This window comes from Leiobunum rupestre, chromosome 4 (assembly GCF_980474605.1).
Source record: "Leiobunum rupestre chromosome 4, qqLeiRupe1.1.hap1, whole genome shotgun sequence".
NCBI classification, from domain to species: Eukaryota; Metazoa; Arthropoda; class Arachnida; order Opiliones; family Sclerosomatidae; genus Leiobunum; species Leiobunum rupestre.
Genome location: NC_143387.1, coordinates 55389695 through 55416557, shown reverse-complemented (window position 1 = coordinate 55416557; position 26863 = coordinate 55389695). Strand labels below are relative to the sequence as shown.

The following is a 26863-nucleotide window of genomic DNA, read 5'->3' as shown; positions in this document are numbered from 1 at the left end:
TTTGACTGTAGTAAAAAGAGTACGCGTACTAATAAAGGCTGTACTCTCTATACACGGTGTACAGAATTTACAGAAATGGTTAGCATTTTTCCAATTTCACTAGATAAAGAACTCGGAAAAAAATTTAAATTTGGTGAAATGTATCTGTACAAATGAAATTTTTAGAACATTAGCCCTATTTGAAAACGTTCTAAGGCTTTTGAAGGTTATTTTTAAATAATTAAGGAAAGCTATACTCCTATATTAAAAGGTGGGTAAAAATATCGAGCCACCCTGCGAAATTTGAATTCATATGGAGACGAATTTCTAGTTTCGCGTAGTTTCGGGTTTTCGGTTTGAAATCGTCTGCGTTTCTTATTGGTCTTTCACATAAATTTAAATTTTATTGGGTGCAGGGTTGCCACACCTCAGTGAAAGGTCAGGGAATTTAAAATTGGGCCTAAAAAGTCAGGAAATTTTAAGAATTAGTAAAAAGTCAAGGAATTTAGTTTTATTTTGACACTTTTTAAGGTAATTTTACTCTAGATCTATGGCAAATTCGGTTATTATTATTATTATTATCATAAGTAACATAATAACAATAAGTATGACAATTAACGAGATTTACAACCAAACTGATTTTCATAGTTATTGCGTAATCAAGATGTTTTCTCAGCACAGAGCCCTCTAATGTCTACAATATGCGAGACTTCCGCTAAGCCGAAATATCTGGTTTCCGATAGATAGGCGGAATATTAGGCTAAAATGATAAAAATTAAAAAAGTTTTTCTCGCGTTTTTTTTATCACGCATGATTCGCACGCGGGCTTCAAAACAAAGCCAAAGCCCCTCGCGACTCCAGAACGTGATCTCCGATACTAGGCTTAAATTTTTATCAAAAAGTAGTCATCCAAAACGGGAAGTCGCGATTCCAAGTCACAGCTTGAAGAGAGTATCAGTGACGAAAATAGGTTCGGTTAGAAAATTAGCATTACAGCAATAGGAAGTGTCATACTTATTGTTATTATGTTCCCTATGTTATTAGTTAGGTCATTGAAAGGGTTTTTAACGTTGAAATAGCTTTTGTACTGAAATATAAGATGATTAAATTTATTAACTTCTGATAAATGTAAAAGTTAAAATATGTCTAATTTTGGCCTTAAAACGGTCAAAGAATTGTCAGGGAATTTGAATCTGAGAATATTGTGGCAACCCTGTGGGTGGGTCTGAATTTTTACCCACCTTTTAATATAGGCGTATATATGTATTAATATAAGTAACACAATAACAATAAGTATGACAAATACGAAATATTATCACCGAACGGATTTTTAGAGTTATTTCCTTTAGTTCAGAACAGAGCCCCTTAGCGCCTAATAGTAATAATCAACTAGGCTAATACCCAAGGCACCACTTTTTGGTCTGTTGAAATCTTGAAAGGGCTCAAATGCTCATTTTAAATATACCTAAAGCTTATAGAACCACAACTGCGTTTAAATTTCAGTCTTTTCCCGCCAATTTTCACAGTAGTAAAAGGTACACATGCATTCGGAGAAGCTACACTCCATTAAAAATTCAAAACCATTCTTTAGACCCCTTTTCGTTTCTCTTTGCCCCCTCCAACTTCTAGAACGCTCCTACGCCCCTGAGTCTTAAGTCAGCAAGCGACCTTTGAAGCCATTTATTCAGGTGGCCGAGTTACAATGCGTTGGAGGGTGGCGGCAAGCCCTTCAAGCCACGCGAGCCAACAACTCCCTACACTCACTATTACCGTTAACCTCAGCCAGTTTTTAAGGAAGGGGAAATCGAAGAGCTCGGGGGAGAACCCCTTAAACTTAAATATGTCCAAGCCGAAATATACTATTACCAAGGACGATAATGAACTTCTCGGGTCAGTTGCGGGTCCAAATGGGAGCTGATCGAGAGGGTCAGTGTCGAAAAAAGGTTCGATAATTAAATTGTCATTAAAACCGTACGAAATGTCATACTGAACGTTATTACGTAACTTAGAGTATTAAGAAGATGAAAATTGGTCGCTCAACTCACTTGCGAGTCTTTGAGTCCTAATTTCTCCGCCAGTTTCTTCCTGTCCGGTTTGCTGATGTATTTCTGAATTTGGAACCTCTTCTCGAGGCCCTGCCTCTGGGCGTCGGAGAAGACGGCCCTCCTCATCATGCCCCGCCGAGGCTTGCCCCGGGCCGCCGCTGCCCACGGGAAAGTGGCCGGCAGCGGGAACGCTATCCCTCCGCCGTGGTGCCCACCCGGCCCACCGTGCAGAGCGTGGTGGTGGTGAGGGTTGTTGAAGCCGTTCACCATCAGACCTCCGTGAGGACCTCCTCCGGGACCTAAGAGCCGAAATTCACAAAAATTAAACGACTTCGAAAAACTATGGTATCTTTTAAAAATCTATAGCGAAAATACTAAATATTTAGACTTAAAGGCCTAGGATTTCTTCCGCCTGCTTTCCTTTAAGTTTACTTCCCGCCGCGCAAATATCCTGGTGGTAGGCCAACGTGTTCTGCGGTTGGCCTACCACCAGGATAGGTGGCAGAGAATAAATTTAACACAATTCTAATCTAATAATATTTCACATAGAACACTTTATTTAGTGAACTATATTTCTGGCGGAGGCCGAACAATCCCCGCCTTTGGTAGTGCTCGAAGGTAACTATGACTTCCGAGTATAGACGGCACGAAAGATGTGGTTTTCGGCAGGGCGTTCAACCCAGTGTATTAAGTCCGATTGGTTGAGAGTTAATTTTGAAAATTTAAATGCAGCTCTCTTTTTCTATCCCACCCTACACTCATCCGCGCGAGTCACTGAATAAAATAACCCACGTGTTTATGTTAGTTTTATTGGTATGGCTAAAGTTGATAGCGCGCGCGCATTTGTTTTAGGAGGCGCGTGCGAATATGAACGAGCCCCTATATACCGAAATATTAAGCAATTACACGCGCTTTAAAATGTACCGTCGCCGAAAAGGTTTTTAGTTAAGACAATTAATTTAATTACGAGATTTTGTTTCCATGGCAGCCTTTTAATACGAAGGCATACTTATGAGCAGGAATCCATACCTCTACTTGGAATGCTTATGCTGCCGGATCGCGTATGGTAAGATCACTCTGACGGCTTTGGCCCCGCTTACGTGATAAAAAATCCCCTTTGCGCGCGCTCCCCTCTCACGTTGTTGTTTGTTAAGTTAACAAAAAAAACCGTCAGCCTCATCGGGTCGAAAATCTGCCGCGATAAGCATTCCAAGTAGAAATATGGATTCTTGTTATGAGTGATTATGTTATTAGGTGGGATTTCGGAGTAGGGTAAGAAGAGCAAGGCTATGAAGTCATTTTACTCCGATTCTGTGGTGGCGAATAGTTTGAGTCGGAGTAAAAACGATTTCGCAAATATAACTGCCTGTGGACTTTTTAACAGATACATTTTAGCTAGCGGACGACCAAATCCTATTTACTCCTTTGTCCCTCCTTTTCAGAAGGAGTAAAACGAGTAGCCCTAATACTCCGGAGTAATTCTCATCCCCGGAACAGGCGAATAAAACGTTTTAGGGTAAAAAGAGTACACTTTTCAGGGTTCGTACAGAACCTGGATATTCTGGAAAACCTGGATAAGTCAGGGATCTGTAAAATGGAGGTATAATGTCAGGGATAAGTCAGGGATTTAAATAAATTCGTAGAAAGTCAGGGATAGGTCAGGGATTTTAGTTAGCCAACCGAACCCAGCATTAACAAAGAACTTTTGACCTAAAATAATTAAAAAATATAAACAAAAAGGTCATGGATATTGTCAAAAATTGGTCAGGGATAACCTGGAAAAGTCAGGGATTTTATATCAAATTTTCGTACGAACCCTGCTTTTAGTCCGAGAACAGGCGAAAAGAAACCACGTAAGATAAGTCGCTTTTGTTTCGAAGCCGAGCAAAAATTGAATGAAGCTAACGTACACGAGACACGCCAAAATCCAACGATAAATATCCATTCAATGCGCACCGGATCTGAATTTTTCAAACTAATGATCCCATTTCCACACGTTTTCACCTTTTAAGTCTTGATAAATACAACTTTAATTTCTTAAGGGCATTGTAGTGGGCACCGCAATTTTGTAAGGCTATCGGAAAGGAAGAACTTTTACCATTCAATCCCCGTAAAAAATCAGGGCCGGATTAGGGCCCGCTTTGAAACTGGCCTTCCGCACAATCGAAAAGTTTTTCTAGCGGAAACTTCCCAACGAAGAAAACCAGAGGATTAGCCCCGGGGCACACAAAAAAAAGAGGGCATTAATCCCTTAATAAAAATACGGAACGAAAGCTGGTAGGCTACGAGAAAGGCCTATTTGTCCGCAAAAAAGGATTTAATTGAGACATATTCAAAATAGGTTTTCTTTTGATCGCGCGCGCTCCCCGTCGAGCTCGCTGACAGGCTGCCTCTTCGCGGTCATTCTCCTGACCGCTGATCCGGGGCTCCGTTTAATCCCAGACAAATTGAAAACGGAGTCGCCTTCTTCTGGTGGAGGGAAAACCGGGCCAATGGAATCCCGGAGTTTGTTATTTTTGGAAGGAGCCCCGACAGCGGATTTCTAAATGGCCCGGATTTAGTCACATTTGGGGGATCCTCACCAGTCTATTATATCGCTATACCGAAGATTACGCCGCTTTTATATTTGAGGTGATTCTATTGGGAACGTTCAAAAGAGGGGCCTAGCAGGCTGTACGGGCATTTTAAAACGAATCTTATAGCTAAATGGTTCATAGGTTTGAAATGGCGCCTCTCGATTCCCGTTCCATCTCGACCCCATGCATGTGACATAGTAGTTCAAGCATTTTGAACATCCACGCGTTCTTCTGGGATTCGTGAATCTACGAAGAAAGCGTCAGGAACATACTGAAACTTTGGAATCAGTGAAATAATTTAAAATGAAATAATATTATAATCAACGTTGACTTTAATAATAATAATAATAATAATAATAATCAGCTAGGCTAATACCCAAGGCACCAGCTTAGGCCCAAGTCTTCTAGCGACTTATTATGCCTTTAAACAGGTGGCCGGGTTACAATGCGTATAGAGATGTATCACGTCGTCTGCTCTCCCTAGCTTTACCAGTGGAAACGGTCGCCATGTTGTGGGGGTTTCTCTTTGCTAAAAAGCATTAGTGACGTTAGTCACGTGGTCACTAAAATATCTCTATAGGAGGGTGGTAGCAAGCCCTACACTAACTATTACCGTTACGTTGAGTAACTCGAAAAGTTAGATTTCTACAATATAAATCATGTTAATAATGAAAACGGTAATTTCATTCTCATAAGTGTAACGATTGACAATAGATTTGGAAACACGTTGGTGGTAAATATTTGGAGTAAATATATATATATATATATATATTTGGAGTATTTGAGTTTGAAAAAGGCAAAATTTCAATGCTCTAGAGTCTTGAAGCTTTAAAGACCGACTACATAGTTATTCGGTTTACTCCGTCTTAAACTGTAAGCTGGCTGCTTGCATAGCACATGTGTCTTGCAGCGAGCCAGCTTCCAGTAAAAGACAGAGTAAACCGAAAAACTATGTAGTCGGCCTTTAACCAATTCCATTTGTTAAACCCTAATATTTTTAATTTTTTAATCAGTCAAATTCAACTGTATTTATTTTTAACGATAAATAAGGTATTTATTAATATTAATGGTAAATATTGAAGTTGCTAAGTTTCAAGCATGATACCATAACTCGATTTTATAAAAGCAAATTTCATAAGTAATGCGAGTAATTTTCAATCTAATATTTAAAATTTGAGTTTAGATAACTGCACTCAACTCGTATAATTAGGATTATTTCAAATAAATACCTAATTAACTGGAACGTTTCTAGCGTTCTACGATATTTCGTTGAATCCCAAATTTTGTAAATGTTAGTTTAAATTACTATACTTAACTCACGTAGATTAAAGGCCTAGGATTTCTTCTGCCTGTTTTCCTTTAAGTTTACTTCCCGCCGCGCAAATATCCTGGTGGTAGGCCAACGTAAACTTAAGGAAGAACAGGCAGAAGAAATCCTAGGCCTTTAACAAAAAAAAACATCATATGGCCGCCTAATAAACGATGAAACATACAATTCATTTTAAAGGTATTTATTATTTGATTGATTTTAAACACATTTTGGTTTTTAAGACTGTGGGGGTGGAGGCGTGATTAGCAATTTAAAAAAATTCATTTGCCCCCCTTAATGTTAATATTTCCTCAAAAGTTTCCTTGTTGAACTTATATAATTCGCTTAAAAATCTATAATTCAATGTGATGGAAGTTATATAGCTAGTCCAAAAAAAATTGAAAATTTATTTGTCAATGAAAAATATGTTGATTTCATGGAAACGCAGATCATTAACATACTACTGGTCTGCGATCGAAAATAGAGGTAATTAACCCAACTTTCTCAAAAATACGAAAGCTCTTTTTTCCTGTTTTCCCTTTTTTCGAAAAACAATTCCCTTTTCTAACTTTGAAAGACGAAAATTCAATACAAAGGGCTTTGATCCTAGCGTGTGGCACTGGTTTCAGGTAGTTTTCCACCTATTCCTTTGTTCCCCTTTCTTGTGGAGGTTAACGTTAATAGTTAGTGTAGGGAGCTGTTGTAACCCGGCCACCTGTTTAAGGCATTAAAAGTCGCAAGAGGACTGGGGGCATAAGCTGGTGCCTTGGTTATTAGCCTCTAGCTGATTATCATTTAGAAAATATTATATTTATTTTAATTAAATATTTTGATAATATGTGGAATGTGCCAAGTCATTTTCTTCAATGGTAGTTGAAATATGTAAATTCAATCTAGAACTTATAAAACGTTATTCAAAAAGTATGGATAGAATTTTAAACTTTTAAATTATATAAATTGAATAATTAGTTGTAAAATGCAGCAATACAAAATAAAAGGTATTTCATTCTTTTTAAATGTATGTATGCACACTGCTAAGGACACCTTATTACAATTATAAGACATAATTAAATCTCAATTGTGGCATAAATTAATTACGATAATAACTACTCCTTCTGCGTAGAGTTTCCAAGTTCTCTCCCCACTGTTCATAGGGGTTTTCCAGCGAGTTCTTTGGTTTCCCCTTTCTACAAAAACGTGTAATAGGGGGTGAAGGAAGCTATTGGCTTGCGTGGCACGAATTGAAACCTGACCACCTGTTTAAAGGCATTAAAAGTCGCTAGATGACTTGGGCCTATGGTGGTTCCTTGGTATTAGCCCAGCTGATTATTATTATTATTCGATCTATCGCTTTTTTTCCGTGTAATTTGGAGCCTTATCCAAAAATCGAATTTCTTTAAAAGTATACTTTAAATTTTGTATAAATTTAGTTCAAAAAATAGTATAATAATTAAAAGTATACTTTAAATTTTGTATAAATTTTATTCATAATATAATATAATATAATATAATATAATAATTAAAAGTATACTTTAAATTTTATACAAATTTATTTAAAAAAGTAATATAATAATTAAAAGTATACTTATACTTTATTTTAGTTTTAAATTGTTATTTGTAACTCTTAGCTTAAGCTTTTGAAAGTAATTTGATCCGAAACGATAACTCTTAAAACTTTCCGTATTTTTCTGGATTATTATAAGCTTCTCGTGAAATTAGAACGCGCTAATATAGAAAATATTGAAAATTTCCAATCTTTAGAGTTTAATAACGTAACAAATTTTCGTTAAAAATTATCAAATTGGCCATTATACCAGTAGTTACGCTCACCTATATATAGAATATTCGAGTTATAAAATTTTAAAATGTAAAGGAGGGGGGGGGGGGTATTTTTGGGAGTAGTGTTGGGGAATAGGGGCCCCGCAGTTCGCTCCATTTGCTCCGAAAGGTCTTCCGTTGGACAAATAGAGACAACTTTGAAAAGGTTTTACGGAGCGCACTCCCAATTTGGCCCATCGTAAATATTTTTCCGACCAGTATTCTAATATAGATCTAAGCGCGTTGACGTTGCTATCAATTTCTACTCCATAAAATCGGAATTAACTGTTATTAGAATATAATATTCAAGGGCGATAAAACTCTTTCAAACCCGCACGGCTCCCTCTAACGGACGAAATATTAGGAAAAATTTACGAGTTTCGCGTGCCCCCCCCCCCCCGGCCGATAGATGTCGCCCCTATAAATATATATATATATATATTTATATATCGCGCCTCTTTAGACGAGCAGTCACGCGCGTAATTCGTCCAATACGCCACCTAGCGAGATGGCTGAGAGTCGCGGCGTGGGTCACTGAGTTTCAACTCGGACACTCTCCGTTTTGCGCCTGTTTTTGAGTATTGGCAAATAGCAGACCTAGGCCTGTTCTCGTTAGTCGGATAGCGTAGGCTGTACCTCCTTCTTGGTTTTAATAGAATTGTCAGTTGAGGTTGAATTCGGCTAGCTCCGTGTTGACGGCTTTATAGCCTGGCTTTTGTCGAACTTGGGCTCATTTTCGTAGGCCCCATGGACCCCTTATTATACCCGAATTTTAACAATGGAAATTCATCGTTTGTAGCTCAATTTGTCACCAAATTTATGTCCGCGTATGGTTCAAATACGTTTTATTGACGGCGTTCGCTTCAAATCGACGTTGGTAGCGTAGCTTAATATATTGTTCATTTAACGCGTTGTTTTCTGTTAAATCGTCTCTTTTTGGTTCACGTTAGTTTTATCTCGATTGAAAGCGCCATCTCTAAGCAGCATCTGACAAAATATTTTCAACTACTAAAAAAATTACTTTAAATTTAGTTTCATTATTATTTTTCTCGTTTGGCAAAAACTTGACAATACCCGAGTTTAAAAAGGTCTTAACCACGAAAAATCATCTTTTATGAAATTAAACTTACACCTTTTGAATATTCAATCTTTATGGAAACGCATTATTATTATATTTTTAACTTAAAATCTTTTGTAGAAATATTGGAAAATAAATAAAAATCAGAGTTACTATGTTTTGAAATTTAGGTAATGAAGCGCCTATGGCCCACCAGCTCTTATCCAATCCTATCTAAATTTAATCCTATCCCTAGTTAATTTTATGCAAATACATTTTTCAATAAATTTTGGGAAGGTATTAATTTTTCTATTTCTAAAGTGATGGGAGTTATCATGCTTTTAAGACTTGGGTAATGAAGTTTTAAACCAAACAAAAATAGTATTATGACTGCAGTGGGACTCGCGAAGCATATTTGACAAACTGCGACCAACCAAACTTAACTAAATTGACTTAAACTTGGTTTTTAAATTAAAAAAAAAGTTTAACCACTATTGCACAGTAAAACATATTTATTTAATGGCTACTACAGCTGTTTCGGCTCCCTTGCCGGAGCCGTCGTCAGGTAGATACAAAATGAACAAAAAGATATAAAAATGTGACGTAGGGGACGAGAAACAATGTTTTTAGGTCCATAGTTTTTCAAGTTAAATGAACAATTTCACATAGGGAATGACGCGGGGCCGTCAATGTCATTGATAAGGAGGTTGGTTTGTTACTTTGACGTATTTAAAATTGTACACAAACACAATGTTCATTAATTTTTTTTTAGAATTTAACAGTTTTTTCTATTTTCTAAATGGATCCAATTTTGGTGATAAGGCGAGGCAGGGAAACTAAACGACTGTAACGGGGCCATTTAATCCGCGCCATTCGCTCGAACGGCTCCTCACAAAGAAGTGACGAATAAGTTGGGTGACATTCGAGCCCCTGGCAACGGTTTTTCTCACACGACTCCGTTTAACTGCAGCCTAGAAAAATATACAGTAGCCCTCGATCGAGCCTACCCTTCGTTACAAGCAGAGGCTTAACTAACAACTTAGCCAAAAAGCGACAACGCAAACTGTACTCGTTGTAAGTGTTGCCAAATTTTCATTTCCCTTCGAGCCCTCGTCAAAATGGGGGGGGAGGGGGGTAAAGTCTTAAATAAACAAATTAGAGTACCCTCTTGATGGTCCGCAGGGGTCGCAAACTTAAGTAAGAGTTCGCGAGGGCCCTTTTAATGGGGGGTGCGCAAACCCCGACCCTGCCTTCCCCCTTTCCAGGGTAATCCAATACGCCATTTGTAAGGAACTTAACAAAGGCCTAGCTCCGATGCGCTTTGGAAATGCGCGCTATTTAGTTACAGTTTGGATTTAAATGGGACGTTTTTGATATTTGACGTCCCCCGGCCCCCTTCGTGTCCACCCTTTTAAAAAGAGATATTCTTATTGAGATGAGATTACAGTAACACCATTATTCGCTTCGAATGGTTTGTTGGTCACTTTCTGCCTCGACGTCGGTGGTCCCAATACGGTCAAATGCGTTTTTTTAATGGTCAAAGGTTTTTTGGGGTTCTAATTGCGCGCCAGGTATTTGACTATTTGTCGAGCCATTTGGGAATTTTTTTTTACTGGATAGAGAGAGCCTTCGATTTTTTATTGTGCTATTCGAATATATTTTAAGTGAATAGTTTTGTATTTATTGGCGTTCTTGAAATACTTCGAATTTCTAAGGGGTTTATTTGATATACGCTGTTTGTTGGCTCTGCACCTGTATTAGGTTTTTTTTGTACTGTTGCCGTTGGAAAAAGTAAATGCTTATAAGGTATGAAATTATATTTGAGGTTTGGTTTGTTGAAAGGCTAATGGATGCATTGTGACGAGAAAATGAAATTGCTCTAAAATTACGATTACTAAAAGGAAAATAATTCTTCTACCTATCCTTATAACGTTATTCGCTCGAATAACATTGCTCAAAATAAACTTAACTTATTATTTCTTATTATTATTAATTTCGGGAAATTGAAAAGCGGGCGTCCGCCGCGACAACTGGTGAGAAGTCGGTGAGACAGAAAAACAACGTAAAAGCGCGCGCTGCTGAAGATGCAAAAAATTTGTTTTGCACGCGCGGCGCGTTGCAGTTACAAGATACCTAAGCCTAAATAGATCTTAAAAGAAATTGATTTGAAAATCTTCATCGGTTCATTGTGTAAATTGGCGCGTGCTTGCTCGGAAGGGATAATCTTATTGGCTAAGACAAATGCAGATAAATATTGCTAAGCCCACGTGATTCTATTTTATTATCAGAATAAATAATTGCACGTGCGACGAAAAAATGGGCGATATCATCGAGATTCACGCGTTTTGAATTTAAAAACCCTTCCTTTTGACGGTTTTTATTTTGGAGCGAATAATTTCTTTTAGCGTCTATTGCGCGATTTTAAAAGTTAGGATAGTTCGCAAATCGCTCATACGGGGTTAGGCGCGCTGGCGGCAGCCCCTAAGATGGCGCGTTATTTTTCGTTTCAACTTTTTGAGCCGAAAGCTATTTTTTCAAGACAAAAAAAAGGTACGTGTTAGTATATTGAACGTCTTGTTAATCTTTTGATACGGAAATAAGGCCATATTTGGAAAAGCTTGGCCGTTCCCCTTTGAATAATTGGTTCATATTCATAAATTTCTACATCAAAGAACTGAATGTTCTTCGCTAAATTAACGGAATAAATTTTTTAAGATACTCTCGTAAAATATATTATACGCTTCTGTTAAAACTTATTCTAAACCTTTTTGTTTTAAAATTTTTAAAAAAATTTTCTTTTAATTTGGTTAATAACATTCGATTTTTTAATGTAAAGAACTAATTATTTAAATAAGTTTATTTTCAGAAAATGCAAATAGAAAAAAATATTAATATGGTTGATGTGTTCCTAAAATGAACTCGTGAACCAAAGGAATTGCAGCAAGCTCGGCCACTTTTCATAAAATAAAGCCCAGTTCACTCTGTACAATTTTCTTGCATACAATTAGTTGGTTTCAATTAAGTGGCCCAATTAATTGTATAGTGTGAACTGCGCTTAAGTTGCTGTATTTTGAGGAATCTATGTAAAATTTTGAGGCCTATTTCACAGGGCCAAATAACAAACTATCGAGCTATTAATCAAAATCTGACAAATTGCGGCAATGAAATAACTGCATAAAAATTATAGAATATAATTTTGTAAGCACTTTTAATTTATTTTTACCTTATTAAAGAAGCGAACTACTTTTAAACGCGGCGGAGTACACTTTTTCACATAATCCCTGTAAATAGGCATGGGGCGAAGGAAGCAAAATCTCGAAAAATAGTGTTCCCCCCTATTAACTTTTGATTATACTGCCCTACGTTTCAGAAACGCATTATCGACCATTTTGGACTTTTTGAGTTTGAATGCTCCTCGTACTAATTTTAGGGTGCTGATTTTCAATTTGAAGTCCGTTTTTTTCTATCTGGTCTAGTTACCGAGATTTGAAAATGCAAAAATGCTTTAAAATCAAAAAGGTTCGAAAATACTCCGCATAAACGCATTAACGACAGTCGGAAATTTGCAGAAAAGCATTATGTCGTTATTAACCAATAAAAGTCTTCATTTCGTATAATTTCTTCAGCTGCATTCCCAGGGTAACAGTCACTATGGCCGTTACTCAGTATTATTATACCACAGAGTGCGTTTCTGCCCAGGGTTTTAGCCAATTTAGCCAAATATAAACGTACAAAACGCATTATGTCAAATTATTCTGAGATTTACTTAATTTTGGCGACAGTCGTTGTCATATTTAGATTGCGGACTAAAAGAAACTCCTAACAACTAGTTTTCAGTTACCTAAATACTGTAGTATTGTTATTTTTCATAAGAATTACAAAAATCGATTTATCTCGAAATGCCATTTTTAGCGATAACTAGCTGGGGTACCCGTTATTTATTTAAAAGTTCCAGTGAAGAAACTCCAACACGTTCAACATGAAAATAGAACGCTGCAATAACTTTCTCCACGCATGGCACCGTACCCAATATAACCAACTGGTTAATGAAAATATTAACCAATTATACGGCCTAGTGTCTATAGAAGAAGGTTTAAGAAAAAATTGCAATAATTTAAACTCTAAAGAACTAAGAAACTCGGTTTTTTAGCTAAGATCAAAGTGTAGTATCTTGTTTGAATATAGCGGATATACCGAATTATTAGTTATTTTGCCAACCGTAACCGTCGAAAACCACAGTCAGGGTAAAATGAGATAGTATACCAAATGAGGTCGACCTAAGTTGAAAACTGTAGATTCCTATAGCGGACAAACATATATACAAACACTCATCTTTATATATTAGAAGATGCGTTTCTGAAACGTAGGGCAGTATAGTATTCGTTAATTTCATAACCTCGAAACGGTTTCATGACGGAATAAAAAGTTGTTCAAATTCAGTAGTGCACTGTGTAATTGTGGAGAGGATTGGGTGGGGTGAAAAAGGTCATAATACTGTACCGGCTGCCGCCGCCGCCGCCGCTGCTGCCGCCACGGCCGCCGTCAAGTAAGGCGACCTGCATGACGTCACCATCGACTGTAGGGCGCAAGTCTCCATGAAAGATCTGGGCACTGGTTTGGCTACTCCGGTCTGGTACGTGAATGTCGGCATACATCCCCCTGCAACGAAAAACAATCATTACTTATCCTCCGTAATAACAATTCATTCTCCGCGTATACGGCAATCAGATCCCGCATTTCCGGTCCATGATCATCCCCGAAAGAAAGAGTACCCCTCATTATCGATAAAGATCTACAAATTGTTCCGCGTTGTTTCGGAATACTCCTTTTTTTACAATCCAATCTTGGCGCGTGCCCTCTCAACTATAATTCCCAGCCACTAACGTCATACATTCGCGTTCCCTGTGTCTGTACGCGTGTTGCTTTTAAGTTGTAATATTTTTATTTAAGTTCTAGGTGGTATTAGTAATGATTAATATTTAATTTGCACTTGATGTTGGCTTTTTACTAACGACAGAAATTTGGTCTACTATAGCGAATATCGAAATATTTTCCATTCTCTTAAAGGCCGACTACATAAATCTTCGGTTTACTCTGTCTTTCACTGGAAGTAGGCTTACTGCAATACACGTGTGCCATGCAGTCAGCCTACTTCCAGTGAAAGACAGAGTAAACCGAAGATTTATGTAGTCGGCCTTTAAACAGGGTTCGTACAAAATTTCCGGAGTTAAATTCCTTGACATTTCCAGGTTTTCCCTGAGATAGATCCGCGGTGGTATGGTCTCTGTTACTAGGTACACCGGGCAATAAATTATGACACACTGACCAAATAGACGTTTAAATAAAACCGGTTCAGCGATTTGCTTAGGAGTAGTAGAGAGCCAGGACATACTTGTAAAAGCGTTTCATTTTAAAGCGCGCGCTGCTTAATATTTCGACATAGAGAGGCTCGTTCAATTGCGCTCGCGCTATGAACTTCAGCTTAACAATACTAACATAAACACGTGACTATTTTATTCAGTGACTCGCGCATGCGCGTAGGGCAGGAAATAAATTAGAGAGCAGCATTTATTGAAGCGCCTATTGCCAAATTTTCCCCGACCATTTTTGTTGAATGGTTCGAGGTAAAAATCTTGAAAAATACTTTCTTTCAAAAATTTATTTGCCTGATTTTTGGGACCATTTTCGGACCATTTTCAAATTCCTTGACTTTTCCCTGACTTTTTGGGACCATTTTCAAATTCCCTGGCTTTTCCTTGACATTTTGGAATTATTTTCAAATTCCCTGACTTTTCCCCGACCTTTTGGAAACCTTTTAAAATTCCTAGACCTTTTGGAAACATTTTAAAAATCCCTGTCTTTTCCAGGTTTTCCAGGTCGTGTACGAACCCTGTTAAAGTGTAGGGAGCTGTTGGCTCGCGTGGCTTGAAGGGCTCGCCACCACCCTCCTACGCATTGTAAATTGGTGCTCGTAGATTCTGGAGATTTAAGGGGCATTTTACACTGTTAGAACTACGACTACAAAATTGGGACGGTTTTTTTTACTATGAAAAATTGTAATTGGACTATGATAAATCTATCCTGGATAAGTCAGGCGATAGGTCGAACATTCATCAAAATTCCATATTTTAGAAATCTAGAAATCAACTTAAAAATTACGAAATCAGTAATAAATCTAGAAATTAACTTAGAAATACCGAAATCAGTAATAAATCTAGATAAATATCTAGAAATCAGTACAAATAAATTCCGAAATCAGTAATAAATCTAGATAAATATCTAGAAATCAGTACAAATAAATTCCGAAATCAGTAATAAATCTAGATAAATATCTAGAAATCAGTACAAAGAAATTCCGAAATCAGTAATAAATCTAGAAATCAACTTAGAAATACCGAAATCAATAATAAATCTAGACATAAACTTAGAATTTCCGAAATCAGTAATAAATCTATAAATCAATTTAGAAATACCGAAATCAGTACGAAAAATTACGAAATCAGTAATAAATTTAGTATCATTTTCGAATTTCCGAAATCAACTTGAGATTCAAAATCTCATACATAATATATTGTTAATGTACCTTCAAAGCCAGATCTGTTACTTTAATTATTCTACTTGAACGTACCCGTCTGCCTATCAGCGCCGCCAATATAAGAATTAAATTTAGTTTAACGGCGGTTCTAGTTGCCTATATCGTAGACGAAACTCTCGTTATCAACATGGCCAACTTGTCCGCTCAATATTAATCGCGAAAGAGATGGTGGTTAAGTTGAATCCGCCTACTGCAACTCCGATTCGTATCCACCCATGGCCTCACTAACGTAGGCATACGCCGCTGGAGATGGACTATAACGCCGCGGCAATTATTTAAAATCAGGCTTCGCCAACTCCTTAAAAGTAATATAACTTAATAATATCGAGAGCACAATTACGAGAGGTTTTTAAGCTTGGCGCGGGTAAACGCCTTAATAAGAGAGGGAACAAAAATGTGGTACGTAGGTTGACCGCGATACTTCGATATATGTAAAACCTTTTCCAGCAGAACCGTTTTTATTTTTCAGTTTCATTCTTTTTTCTTTGACAAATTGGCAGCACGTGACTCGAGAATTCGCTTAAAAGCGCGCGCGTGCGAGCCCCGCCTCCTGCCGGCGAAGAAAAGAAATAGTTCTTCTGCCCCTTCCACTTTCCAGACGTCATTTTTCAAACAATTTTTCGTAGTTGTTTTGCAAAGGGTGAATATTTCGATTCTTAAATTTTCGTTCCTACGTAAGCTCCGTATTTCGTTTCTTAGCTGGGTTTCGTACTGTACCGGAGTGTTTTTCTTAGCTTAGTCCTCGCGAAGATAGTTAATTCCCTATTTTTATCTCTTCCGAGATCGTGGTCGCGTACGTTTTGATTTCTAACAGCGGGGGTATTATAGTTTCCGACACCCTCAGATTTATTCTTTTTGCGGCTTTTTTGGGGGGTGCGGATAGCTATACTATTCTCTTCGGAGGTTTAATGTTGTAATAAATCTTGCGTCCGGCTGGCTGCAGTGTCTTGGTGTGGGTGTCCGCGACCACCTGTAAGATGGGAATAAATATAGATCCACTAGCTTCGAAGGATTTTCACTTTTAGTTCCTACGATCTTTGGTGTTTGGTAATTTTTGGTCTTTGCAAATTTCTAGTTCTATGCCCATTTAGGTATGTTACCTCGGCTTTAAGACTAACAATTGTAAGTACATTTATAAGTTAATAAATTTATTTATGACGGGGTTGGAGCATGAGTGGGAATTGGAAGCAACGCTAAAAAATTTTCAACATGGTCATTATCCCTAAATAGAAATGAATACTTTATGTTTTTGTTTCATTAATCCAAGTAGTATCTAATAGATCTTGCGAAAGACGCATCGATCTAGTCTGTAATAAATGAAACACGCACGTTCGCAGGCTCTCGAGAGGCAGTTTACAAATGTTTAAATTACATTATGTATAATATAATATAATATAATATAAGATGTAATGTAATAAATAATGTAATGTAATGTAATGTAATGTAATATGTAATGTAATATGTAATGTAATATGTAATGTAATATATAATGTAATGTAATATGTAATGTAATGTAATATATAATGTAATTTATAATGTAATGTAATATTGTGATGTAATGTGATATATAATGTAATATATAATGTAATGTAATGTGATATATAATGTAATGTAATGTGATATATAATGTAATGTAATGTGATATATAATGTAACGTAATGTGATATATAATGTAATGTAATGTGATATATAATGTAATGTAATGTGATATATAATGTAATGTAATGTGATATATAATGTAATGTAATGTGATATATAATGTAATGTAATGTGATATATAATGTAATGTAATGTGATATATAATGTAATGTAATGTGATATATAATGTAATGTAATGTGATATATAATGTAATGTAATGTGATATATAATGTAATGTAATGTGATATATAATGTAATGTAATGTGATATATAATGTAATGTAATGTGATATATAATGTAATGTAATGTGATATATAATGTAATGTGATATATAATGCAATGTAATGTGATATATAATGTAATGTAATGTAATGTGATATATAATGTAATGTAATAAGATGTATTATATAATGTAATGTAATAAGATGTATTATATAATGTAATGTAATAAGATGTAATATATAATGTAATGTAATAAAAAGTAATATTATATAAACTAACTTGGTTCTAAAATTTCGTATCAATAGAAAATATGCAGCACCACTATAGCCGACTGATTATTATAGGGATAGCCAAATTGAGTAATTTCATTGGCAATAAAAGAAACCACGTATGTCGCTACAAAATAGCCCCACCAAGACCTATCATGATTTCAGGGCCCAGGACGCAAACGCGCGATAAAACTATCAATTTGGATATAATTTCATATATTTCAAGAACATCCGGGCACTTTTTTCGGGGTTGGGGCCGACAATAAATAGGAATATCTGGAAACGACCTCAAAGTCGAATGCAGCGCCACCGTCCGGAATAAAGGCATCGAGGATAGAACACACGTACACAATACATATATTTTTGGGAAAGCCATGATTTCCAGATGGTTCGGCGACGCCAAAGGAGACCGAAGCTGCGTAGACTATGGCTTATACATTGAAAAGGCAGAAATAGCTCGCCCCTGGAAAGAACTCTTCGCCGTTATAAGACGTCTCCCCCCCCCCCAAGGCGCAGAGTTCAAATGGCCCCTTTTTGCGTGTGCCACGCGCGCGAGTGCGCTTTATAGGCGGCACCTCCCCTCGGATGACCAACAGTTAGATGACCGCATCTCACCCGCCCGCCAAGACAATAAAAAACATACCGTGCATATCCGATAATGGTCGGGCCATTCCTATGCTAATTCCGCCAAATGGTACTTAATTTCTTCATACACTTATACATCCCCCGAAGGGATATAGTATTGTTAGCGGAGATTCGCCGAAATTAATATCATAAGGGAGTATTTTCGTTGAGATTTTGTTCGTGCACCACGTGTTTATGGCAGGGAATCGACGCTTTTTAGAAGTTGTTACAGCGAATGGTGGTTTCAGGAAATTTACATTTCTTATTGTTAGTTTTAGTCCGGATTTCGCTAAAATCGATCTATTTTCAAATACCTAGTTCATCCGCATTATTGAACCTTTTATTTTTACAAAAACGAGTAAATTCCTTTATACATTTTTACTCTTCATTTATTTCAAAATATTACTATAACTAGGGGCAATATATTTGGAAATTTATAGTAATGTTTTAGTGACACTTATAGAAGTTATAGTACTTACTTTTAAATTTCTATAGTGCCAACACATTTTAACATTTACAGTATTTTTCGATGATTTAGTGCAAATAAATTTTAAAATTTATATTTTTCAATGATTTAGTGATATTTATAGTATTTTTCAATGATTTAGTGATATTAATAGTATTTTTCAATTAATTATTGCCAATAAATGTAACAATTATAGTATTTTTCAATTAATTATTGCCAATAAATGTAACAGTTATAGTATTTTTCAATTAATTATTTCTAATAAATGTAACATTTATAGTATTTTTCAATTAATTATTGCCAATAAATGTGACAATTATAGTATTTTTCAATTAATTATTGCCAATAAATGTTACATTTATAGTATTTTTCAATTAATTATTGCCAATAAATGTAACATTTATAGTATTTTTCAATTAATTATTGCCAATAAGTGTAACAATTATAGTATTTTTCAATTATTTATTGCCAAGAAATGTAACATTTATAGTATTTTTCAATTAATTATTGCCAATAAAGGTAACCTTTATATTATTTTTCAATATTTTAACATATATTCGATGGACTGAGATTCAAAGTAGCATTATTCTATCGGAAGTGCATAAAATTTCCCCACTACAAGATTTCAAAAAGTTAATAGCCTTATTTTTAGTATTTTAAAATCGTTCATATCATATCGTTTCTAACAAAATTTGTAAATTAATTCAACTGGTGTCGTATGAGATAACCGCGAAATGTATGAATAAAAATATCCGAAAAGAATCTGGATTTTGTCCGCAGCCATGCGCGGCCTTAGGCGTCTTGGCAAAGCTACTCTCTGCGGCCGACAGGAGTTATGAGCCCAAATTATAAGTTATCAGACTACGTGTGAGGTATACCAAACAACAATGAAAATACAACAGCCCAAATGTTTCATTAAACGTAAAATTGCTACTTGCAATAAACTCGTATAAATCTATTTTCCCGGGTTTCGTATCCTATCTCCTTACTCGCGACCGGAATAAATTTGTTCTCCTCAAAAATATTTATAGTTATTTTATTAATTCCGTGGTTTTGGAAATGACCGTTAATACTAAGATTTATTTTTATCAATGATTTTTATCATAGCCATTATTTTTCAGAAAAAATATGGGAAAATTATTAATTTATATTTATTAATAAAATGTTATAATTTGTATCAAAACTTTAATAAGAAAATAATTTTCTTTAAACTTTTAAATATATCATTATTTTTCTTATATATAGATGGTTTGAGCATAAAACAAATGGATAAATTATTCATTTGTATTAAAACTTTGATTAAATTTTTAAGAAAGTCATAATTTTTCGTATATAGATGGTTTTAACTAAAAACGTGTGGGGAAATTATTAATTGATAAAAAAACCTTTAAGAAAAAGTTATAATTTGTATTAAACCTTTAATAAAAAAAACTACAATTTGTTTGAACCATTTAATTTAAAAAAAAATAATTTGTAGGTTAGGTGCTACATTTTGCTACCTTAGGGTCAATTAAATCTCAGTAATTTGTTAACCAAATGTGTGAAAAAATTCAAAAAATGTATGCACAAGAACTATACTAAATACGTTATGAGGAATTATATTCGAAAACAATACCAATAGTTTAAAAAAGGGGACATTTTAGCAATACATTAAACCTTTAATAAAAAAAAATAAGAATATATAATTTTTACCCTTTATATGAAATAATTAATTTTTATTATAGGATTGTTTGCGGTCTTAAATTATCCAAGTTATTATTTTAAGCTCAGGTAATTTTTATCCGTGCGCGTTAATTTTGTACGCTGACACCAATACTTTTCGACTTTTACCCGAAGTGTCCCAGATAATTTAGGTGCACCCCAGAAGCACCTGAACGAGTGATTGAATCCAATTTTCAATAGGAAAACCGCCCATGGAGCAAATACAATCAGGCCGAACACTTTGAATGAAATTTGATAGCGCGCGTGCCTTCAAAAAACCTCGCCTCTTTAGAAAATAATATCCTCTCAAAAAATGATTTCCATAATGATCGCCGTAATGGCAACCGCCTCCTTTTTGCCACCAAAAACAAATCTAGCCCTCTTTTATCCCAAATTCTATTCGAAAATTTGAAAGGCGCCCAAAGCCCCAAATATGATAGCCCCCTTTTTTTTAAGGAGTAAACGTCATTTGACGTTAAAATCAAAGGCTAAATCCGGGGTATCAGTCTACGTATTCTTTAAGTGAAGAGGCCGACGCGACGTTAGATCGAGGATTGGGGTGTTAGAAAATTGGCCGGGTCTGTGGTCAATCCGTCTCCATAGACGTCCTCATAAAAGGGCCGGATATATTCGAGGCAGTCTGTTTTTGAATCGCTCCATCTTTTGAAATTGGCCAGCATCCCGGAGAATGCCAGATCCCCGGATATTCTTATCGGGGCAATGAAAACTCATAAACTCCCTCAATTTCGACGGCTTTTGCTTTCTTATTCTTTCGAGAAAATTATGAGGTTGTTCCGACTATTATGGCTCCGTCGGCGAAATTATGCCATGGAGGAAATAAGGAGAGCCAACTCACTCAATTGCCGGTTCGAGAAAACCCACGCTATTATCTTCGTCCCTTGCGTAGCCAAAGTGGCATCACTGAAACCAACTAGGGATGCATTGATATGGGTACAATCGATATAACGGAAGGCTGTAATATCGGCTATTCGTGGCCGATATCACGACCGATAGTAACAGTAGTGTATATGATAAAATCTTTGTGAACAGGGTTAGAAAAAAGCCGGATTGCTTTGAAAAAAGCCAGACCAGTGGTTTTAATTGGTTATAACCTATTTTGTTTCGGTTAAAGCCGGCTAAAATGTAAACAACCACTTTTACTTGTGTCACTCACTTTTTAAGTAGGAAATTGTCTGCTGTTATTGTTTTAAATTAGAAACTAAACAAAGTAAGCAAAATAACCATATTAAAAAATTAAATAATTTTGATTTCCCCCTAGTTTTTGTTTGTGTTTTGAACTTTAAACCTACCCCGGTCTCCCTCAATTAGAGGATAATTTGAATTAACCCCAATTTGTTTAAATATGAAACAAAAGCTAAACTAAATAAAAGCTATTATTTTAGTAAAATATTGAAAAAAGTGGCTATATCCGGTTTTAACCAGGTAAAAGACGGTTGAGTACACTTTCATACCATTTTATTCTAATTTTTTCATTAAAAAAGTTTGCAAAGAGCATATCCGAATATGTTTATTTTCATTTTACGTGATACATTTTTCCTATCACAAATCGAATATCGTGGTTTTTTATTTGTTACACTCGTAAATCGCTGTCACAAAAAAAGGTACGATCTGGATTCTGAAGTCTGGCGTACGTGGCGCGGCCAATCAAATCAAATATTATCCTTAGTTAGTTAATCGAGAATTTTCTTATTTTTAAATGTTTTTCTGCAAATATTTTTCTTATATCGGTATCGGCCAATATTGGCTTCGTTTAAGCCGATATTGGCCGATACCGGTATTAGAAAAATAGGCCGATTTATCGGTGCATCCCTAAAACCAACTATTTCGGGTTGGACGATTACCAGATTAGAATAGACGTTTTTTCGATAAAAAGCTCAAATTTTTCGAATAATAAATAAAATAAATAAATAAATGTTTTTTAAAAAATTTCCGAAATATTAACCGGTAAATTTCTTTGTTTAAATTTTTTTCCCGAAAAAAATCAATTTAAACATGGATAATGATTAACCGTCCCCGACCTCTAATTGACATATATGCGTGTACTGTCCATATAATTTAGTCTGCTAGATGTTCGAAATAAGAAGAAGTAACGGGTTTTTATTTGGTTTGTGAGTACCATTATTTGTCTCTTTTTTACTTTTGGAAAAATCAGTATAGTTGTGTTCTTGGAAAATTAAATTCAAGATTTTCCTTGTTTCATTGTAAAAACTATAAAAACACGTGGCGTGCCAACAACTATAGCGGACGAAAATATTTTCTTAAGTTCAAACTATTTCCGCTAGATGTCGATATTGTATTAAGTTCAACGGTTTAACGTTGCCAAGCCTGCCTACCTACCCAGTCTACCCCATAATTTCCATCCTCCTAGGTTGAATCGGCTTTATTAAAGCACCAATTTCTTGAAAGGTGGCTGGTAGCCCTGTGAATATAATTGTGTCCAAGAGATTGCACTACTACTTTTCCGTCTGCTCTTTCAATTTACGGCAGGTAGTCGACAGAAAGACGGATAGAGGGCGATAGTGTCGCTTATCAACAAACACCTTGCACGTCTGAGTTGGCTCTCCTTATTTCATACATCTTTACGGTTTAGCCAACTTGTTCGCTGTTAGTTTACTGATAGCCCTACGCGATAAACGGTAACAATTTTGAGGGCTACTTGGAGTATGTGAACGAAGATGGGGTTTAGGTTTTCGTGCCCAAATTTGCTTGAAATGGAACCATTAAATTGAGGTTTTGTTCTTATTTGACTAGAACATAGTTTGCTTAGACTTTCGATATTAGATTTTAAAGGGAATATGTAATTCCATATTTACGGTGGATCACGCTTATCATTTTTGCCACCAGGTGTAACAGATCCTAGAGGTGATTGGCGCTGACTACGTTTAATACTAGTCGAAGCGCGTATTAGCAGACGATTCTTCAATAGTTGATTTTATAAAATGTCATTACGCTTGCCCAACTTGTTGAAATGTTGCCCTGGAATAGTTCAGCCAATGCCTAAGAATGAGTTCATAAACTCTTTAGTGGGAGAGAAAACGGATCCACAGCTGAAGCGGGGAGGCAACATTTCAACAAGATGGCCAAGGTTATTTTATAAAAAGAACTATTTAATTTCTACGGGTTTACCACCGTACCTGGAAAACCTGGAAATGTTACGGAATTTAAATTTGTGTCTAAAAGCCAGGGAAAATCAGGGAATTTAAAAAATTTGTCTTAAATCAGTACTTTTACTAAAATACAGGGTAGGAAACGCAAAATTTTGGCACAATATAAGTCAGGGAAAATATTGTGAGGGAAAACAAATTCAGGGAAAATCTCCGGAGATTGTGAAAGAAAACAAATTCAGGGAATTTAAAAAAATTGTCAAAAATCAGGGTCTTTACTAAAATACAGGGTAGGAAACGCAAAATATTAGCGCAACAAAAGTCAGGGAAATTCTCCGGAGATGGTCCGGGAAAACGTGGAATAGTCAGGGAATTTAATTCTGAAAAAACTATTACGTTTAAGGAAAATCTAAATCTAAGCGACTCAATGAATCGAATTAATAAATTTCCAAAGCTTTTTTTGGGAAGCATCTTGGACACTATAGTGCGAACAGAGTTTCGTAATTGGCGTGTAGCTCGCGTCGTGAATTTATATATATTTTTTAAGTTCGGGCTCGCGGTTATATTGTGTATAATCCCCTAATTAAAGGGCAGCTATTACCTGGCGGGTTGCGATGCAGCGAGATTATTACAGAGTGCAAGCGGCGATAGAGACGCCTTAAATGACGGCCATGTCATAAAAGCGACCCACTTTGTGAGGAGGCGGGAGGCTCTATTATCTTGACTGCGCCGCTTATTTCAGGGACCATTACCTTATAACGGAACGTTCCAACAAAAAAGCGAAAATGTCACATTTGTCGGGGTAAACCGAATCCCGCCCATCCTGTCTTAGCGGCTAGTAATCTAGAGGTCGTGGATGGTTAACTTTTATTCAATAGATAAAGCTCTCAAAATTATTCGTAAAATGTTTTGATCAAGTAATTTATATTTCTGTATTATCCGATTAATTTTTTTATAAATTTGTAAAATTAATCGGAAAAACGACATTTTTTCGATAAAAAGCTCAAATTTTACGAATAATACATGTTTTTTAAAAAATTTCCGAAATATTAACCGGTAAATTTCTTTGTTTAATATTTTTTCCCGAAAAAAATCAATTTAAACATGGATAATGATTAACCGTCCCCGACCTCGCTATAGAAATCTCATTACGCGATAATCTCGCAACTTAGATACTTATGTATAAACGCGATCGACTGGAAATTTCTACAATTTCGTTTTTAGAAAGTACGACTGTGAAGTTGCATGAGTTTGTCAATATTTTTAGGACGCTGAAATTGTCTCCATAAAGTTTTAAAATGGACATTCTTCAAAATTCCTTACCCACTCTACTAAAAAACCTTGAAATGAATTTAGAAATCTCTAAATCCGCGCGCGAAAATTAGACCTAAATCTTAAAAAAAAACAAAAGTAAAAACTAGAAAACCAAGTGAAAATCACAATCACTTTTAGATTCAAATCCCCGTATTCACCTAAATTTTAATTTCGCTTACAGAGTCGTCATAAAGCAAACTATGTGAAATTGTTCTATTCAACCTAAGGACTTTTAAGATAAAACGTTAAAAAAATACCAAAATATTTTGGAAGAAAACTAAGCCTTAGGTGGAAAAATATGCGGTCAGATGAAATAAAAAATTATGGCGTAAGTTTAAATTTATTAAAAACAATTTAAAAAAGACAGATTAATTATCGCTAAAATTAATTAGTTTTATTCGCATATTCAATCTTTTTACTTATTGGCCAATGGATTTTGCTATTCCAACTATTCAGAAACAGTTAAAAAAAGGTTGAACCAATTTGGATTTGATTATTCTTTAGCGGTAATACGAGTCTTATTTTCATGATCGAAATTGAGAGATATGGGTTCCCGATCGAGTAAGCCATCAACGTCAACGAAGCCGACACCTTCGCTTTCGGCCGAGGCCCTTCGAAAGTCTTCATTTCGGCGAAAATTGCTCCTAATAATAGGCCTAATTTCTGCAGCAACAAAATATATAATACACCTAAATCCGGGAATTATCCAGCGTCCGTGGTCCTAAAATAATCACCCCTCTTTTTCGAACGTTTTCTACCCAAAATATGTTCGCGGCGTTTAGAGCTACGCTATTAGATCATGAAAATCCTTCTTAAGCCTGGTTTTCACTTGGCGGAAAATCACCGACAGAAAGTTTGACGTCGGCGATATGGTTTTCGACGTTTCGCTGTCGGCGTTTTAGCATTTTCACTTGGCGTTTTTTTAGGGCGGAAATAAAGCGATTTCTTTCTGGCAGCGAGTTCGTCGGTTTTCGTCTGATAGTGGAGATTTAAGCCTAGGCCTAAAAATGGATGATTTATCTGATCATAATAGTGAATTATTGATTAAAGCTCATGTAAGCATTTTAAATTTAATGTTATTTTACATGATCTATCGTGTTCAAAGAAATATGAGTTATGAAAGATCGGTTTGTGTGAAAGAAACATACTTTAAAAGAAGGCAACAAGGGTATCAAAAAAAACACGTTCCAAAACACAGAAAAGCACGTGGCCGAGTCCCGGATGCAAGAAGCGGGAAATTAACCATCCCCCTGACGTCACAGTCACCTTTCGAAAATGGTTTTTGATTGGTTGAAAAAGAGCGAAATCGCCCAACTGAGCGAAAAAAATAGAAATGAAAATCGCCACACAAAACCGAAAACCGACGGAATTTCCGCCCGGCGTCGACGGAAATTTTCGCCCATTTTCCGTCGACGCCGGGCTTTTTCGCCCAAAAACCGCCAAGTGAAAACCAGGCTTAATACGATATAAAGCCATCAAATAAATCGCTTTTTCGTGGGTTTTCTTCGAACGCCTATTTTTTTCGCTGCGAAGGGGAAATTATGAATTTTTGCGTCGGCCATTTAGATTGTTATAAGATTGCCGAAAACTTTAAATAAGCCAGCTAGAGGTTTGCACGTTTTAGGGGGTAAATTTAACGCCAATATTTCGATGCAAAGTACGGACACGTCTCGTAATTGGGATAAATTTATGGAGTTTTATTTCGATTTTTATCGTCGTGGCGTCGGGTTTTTGATGGCGAGTAATTAAAGACGTTTAATTATAACGTTCCTTTACTGAATTTTTCTTATTGAAATCAAAATTGTATTTGGCTCCTTCCCACTAAAACAATCAAATCAGTCTTACGAGGCGATTGAAGCGCGCGTCGGTGACCTTTTTCCTTCCCCCCTTTTCACATAATCGTTCTCGCTCCTAGACGTTCTTGTTAAAATTAAGTATAAATGACTTTTATTTTACGAATAATTTTATTAAAATAATTAAACTTGATATTTGAATAGAAAATTGCGAAATTATTTAAATAATGTCAAACAAATTTAATGTTTTGGACACTACGAGCGCTGTTAATTGACTTTTAGAGTGAAAAGTCCGCGGTAGCTTCTATTCCTACTGCCTTATGTAAATTAG

General features: G+C 35.9%; 1 protein-coding gene across 1 annotated transcript in view; it reads right to left on the bottom strand.

Annotated features, from left to right (window-relative positions):
- The window catches only part of Dbx (homeobox protein Dbx), a 49767-nt gene that overhangs the window by 9497 nt on the left and 13407 nt on the right, over nt 1-26863 (bottom strand). Inside the window, exons 2-3 of the mRNA XM_090171061.1 lie at nt 13285-13443; nt 2025-2323 (exon numbers count right to left, since the gene is read on the bottom strand). Of these exons, the coding sequence (XP_090027187.1) occupies nt 2025-2323; nt 13285-13443 (458 nt within the window). The remainder of the gene's footprint in view (nt 1-2024; nt 2324-13284; nt 13444-26863) is intronic.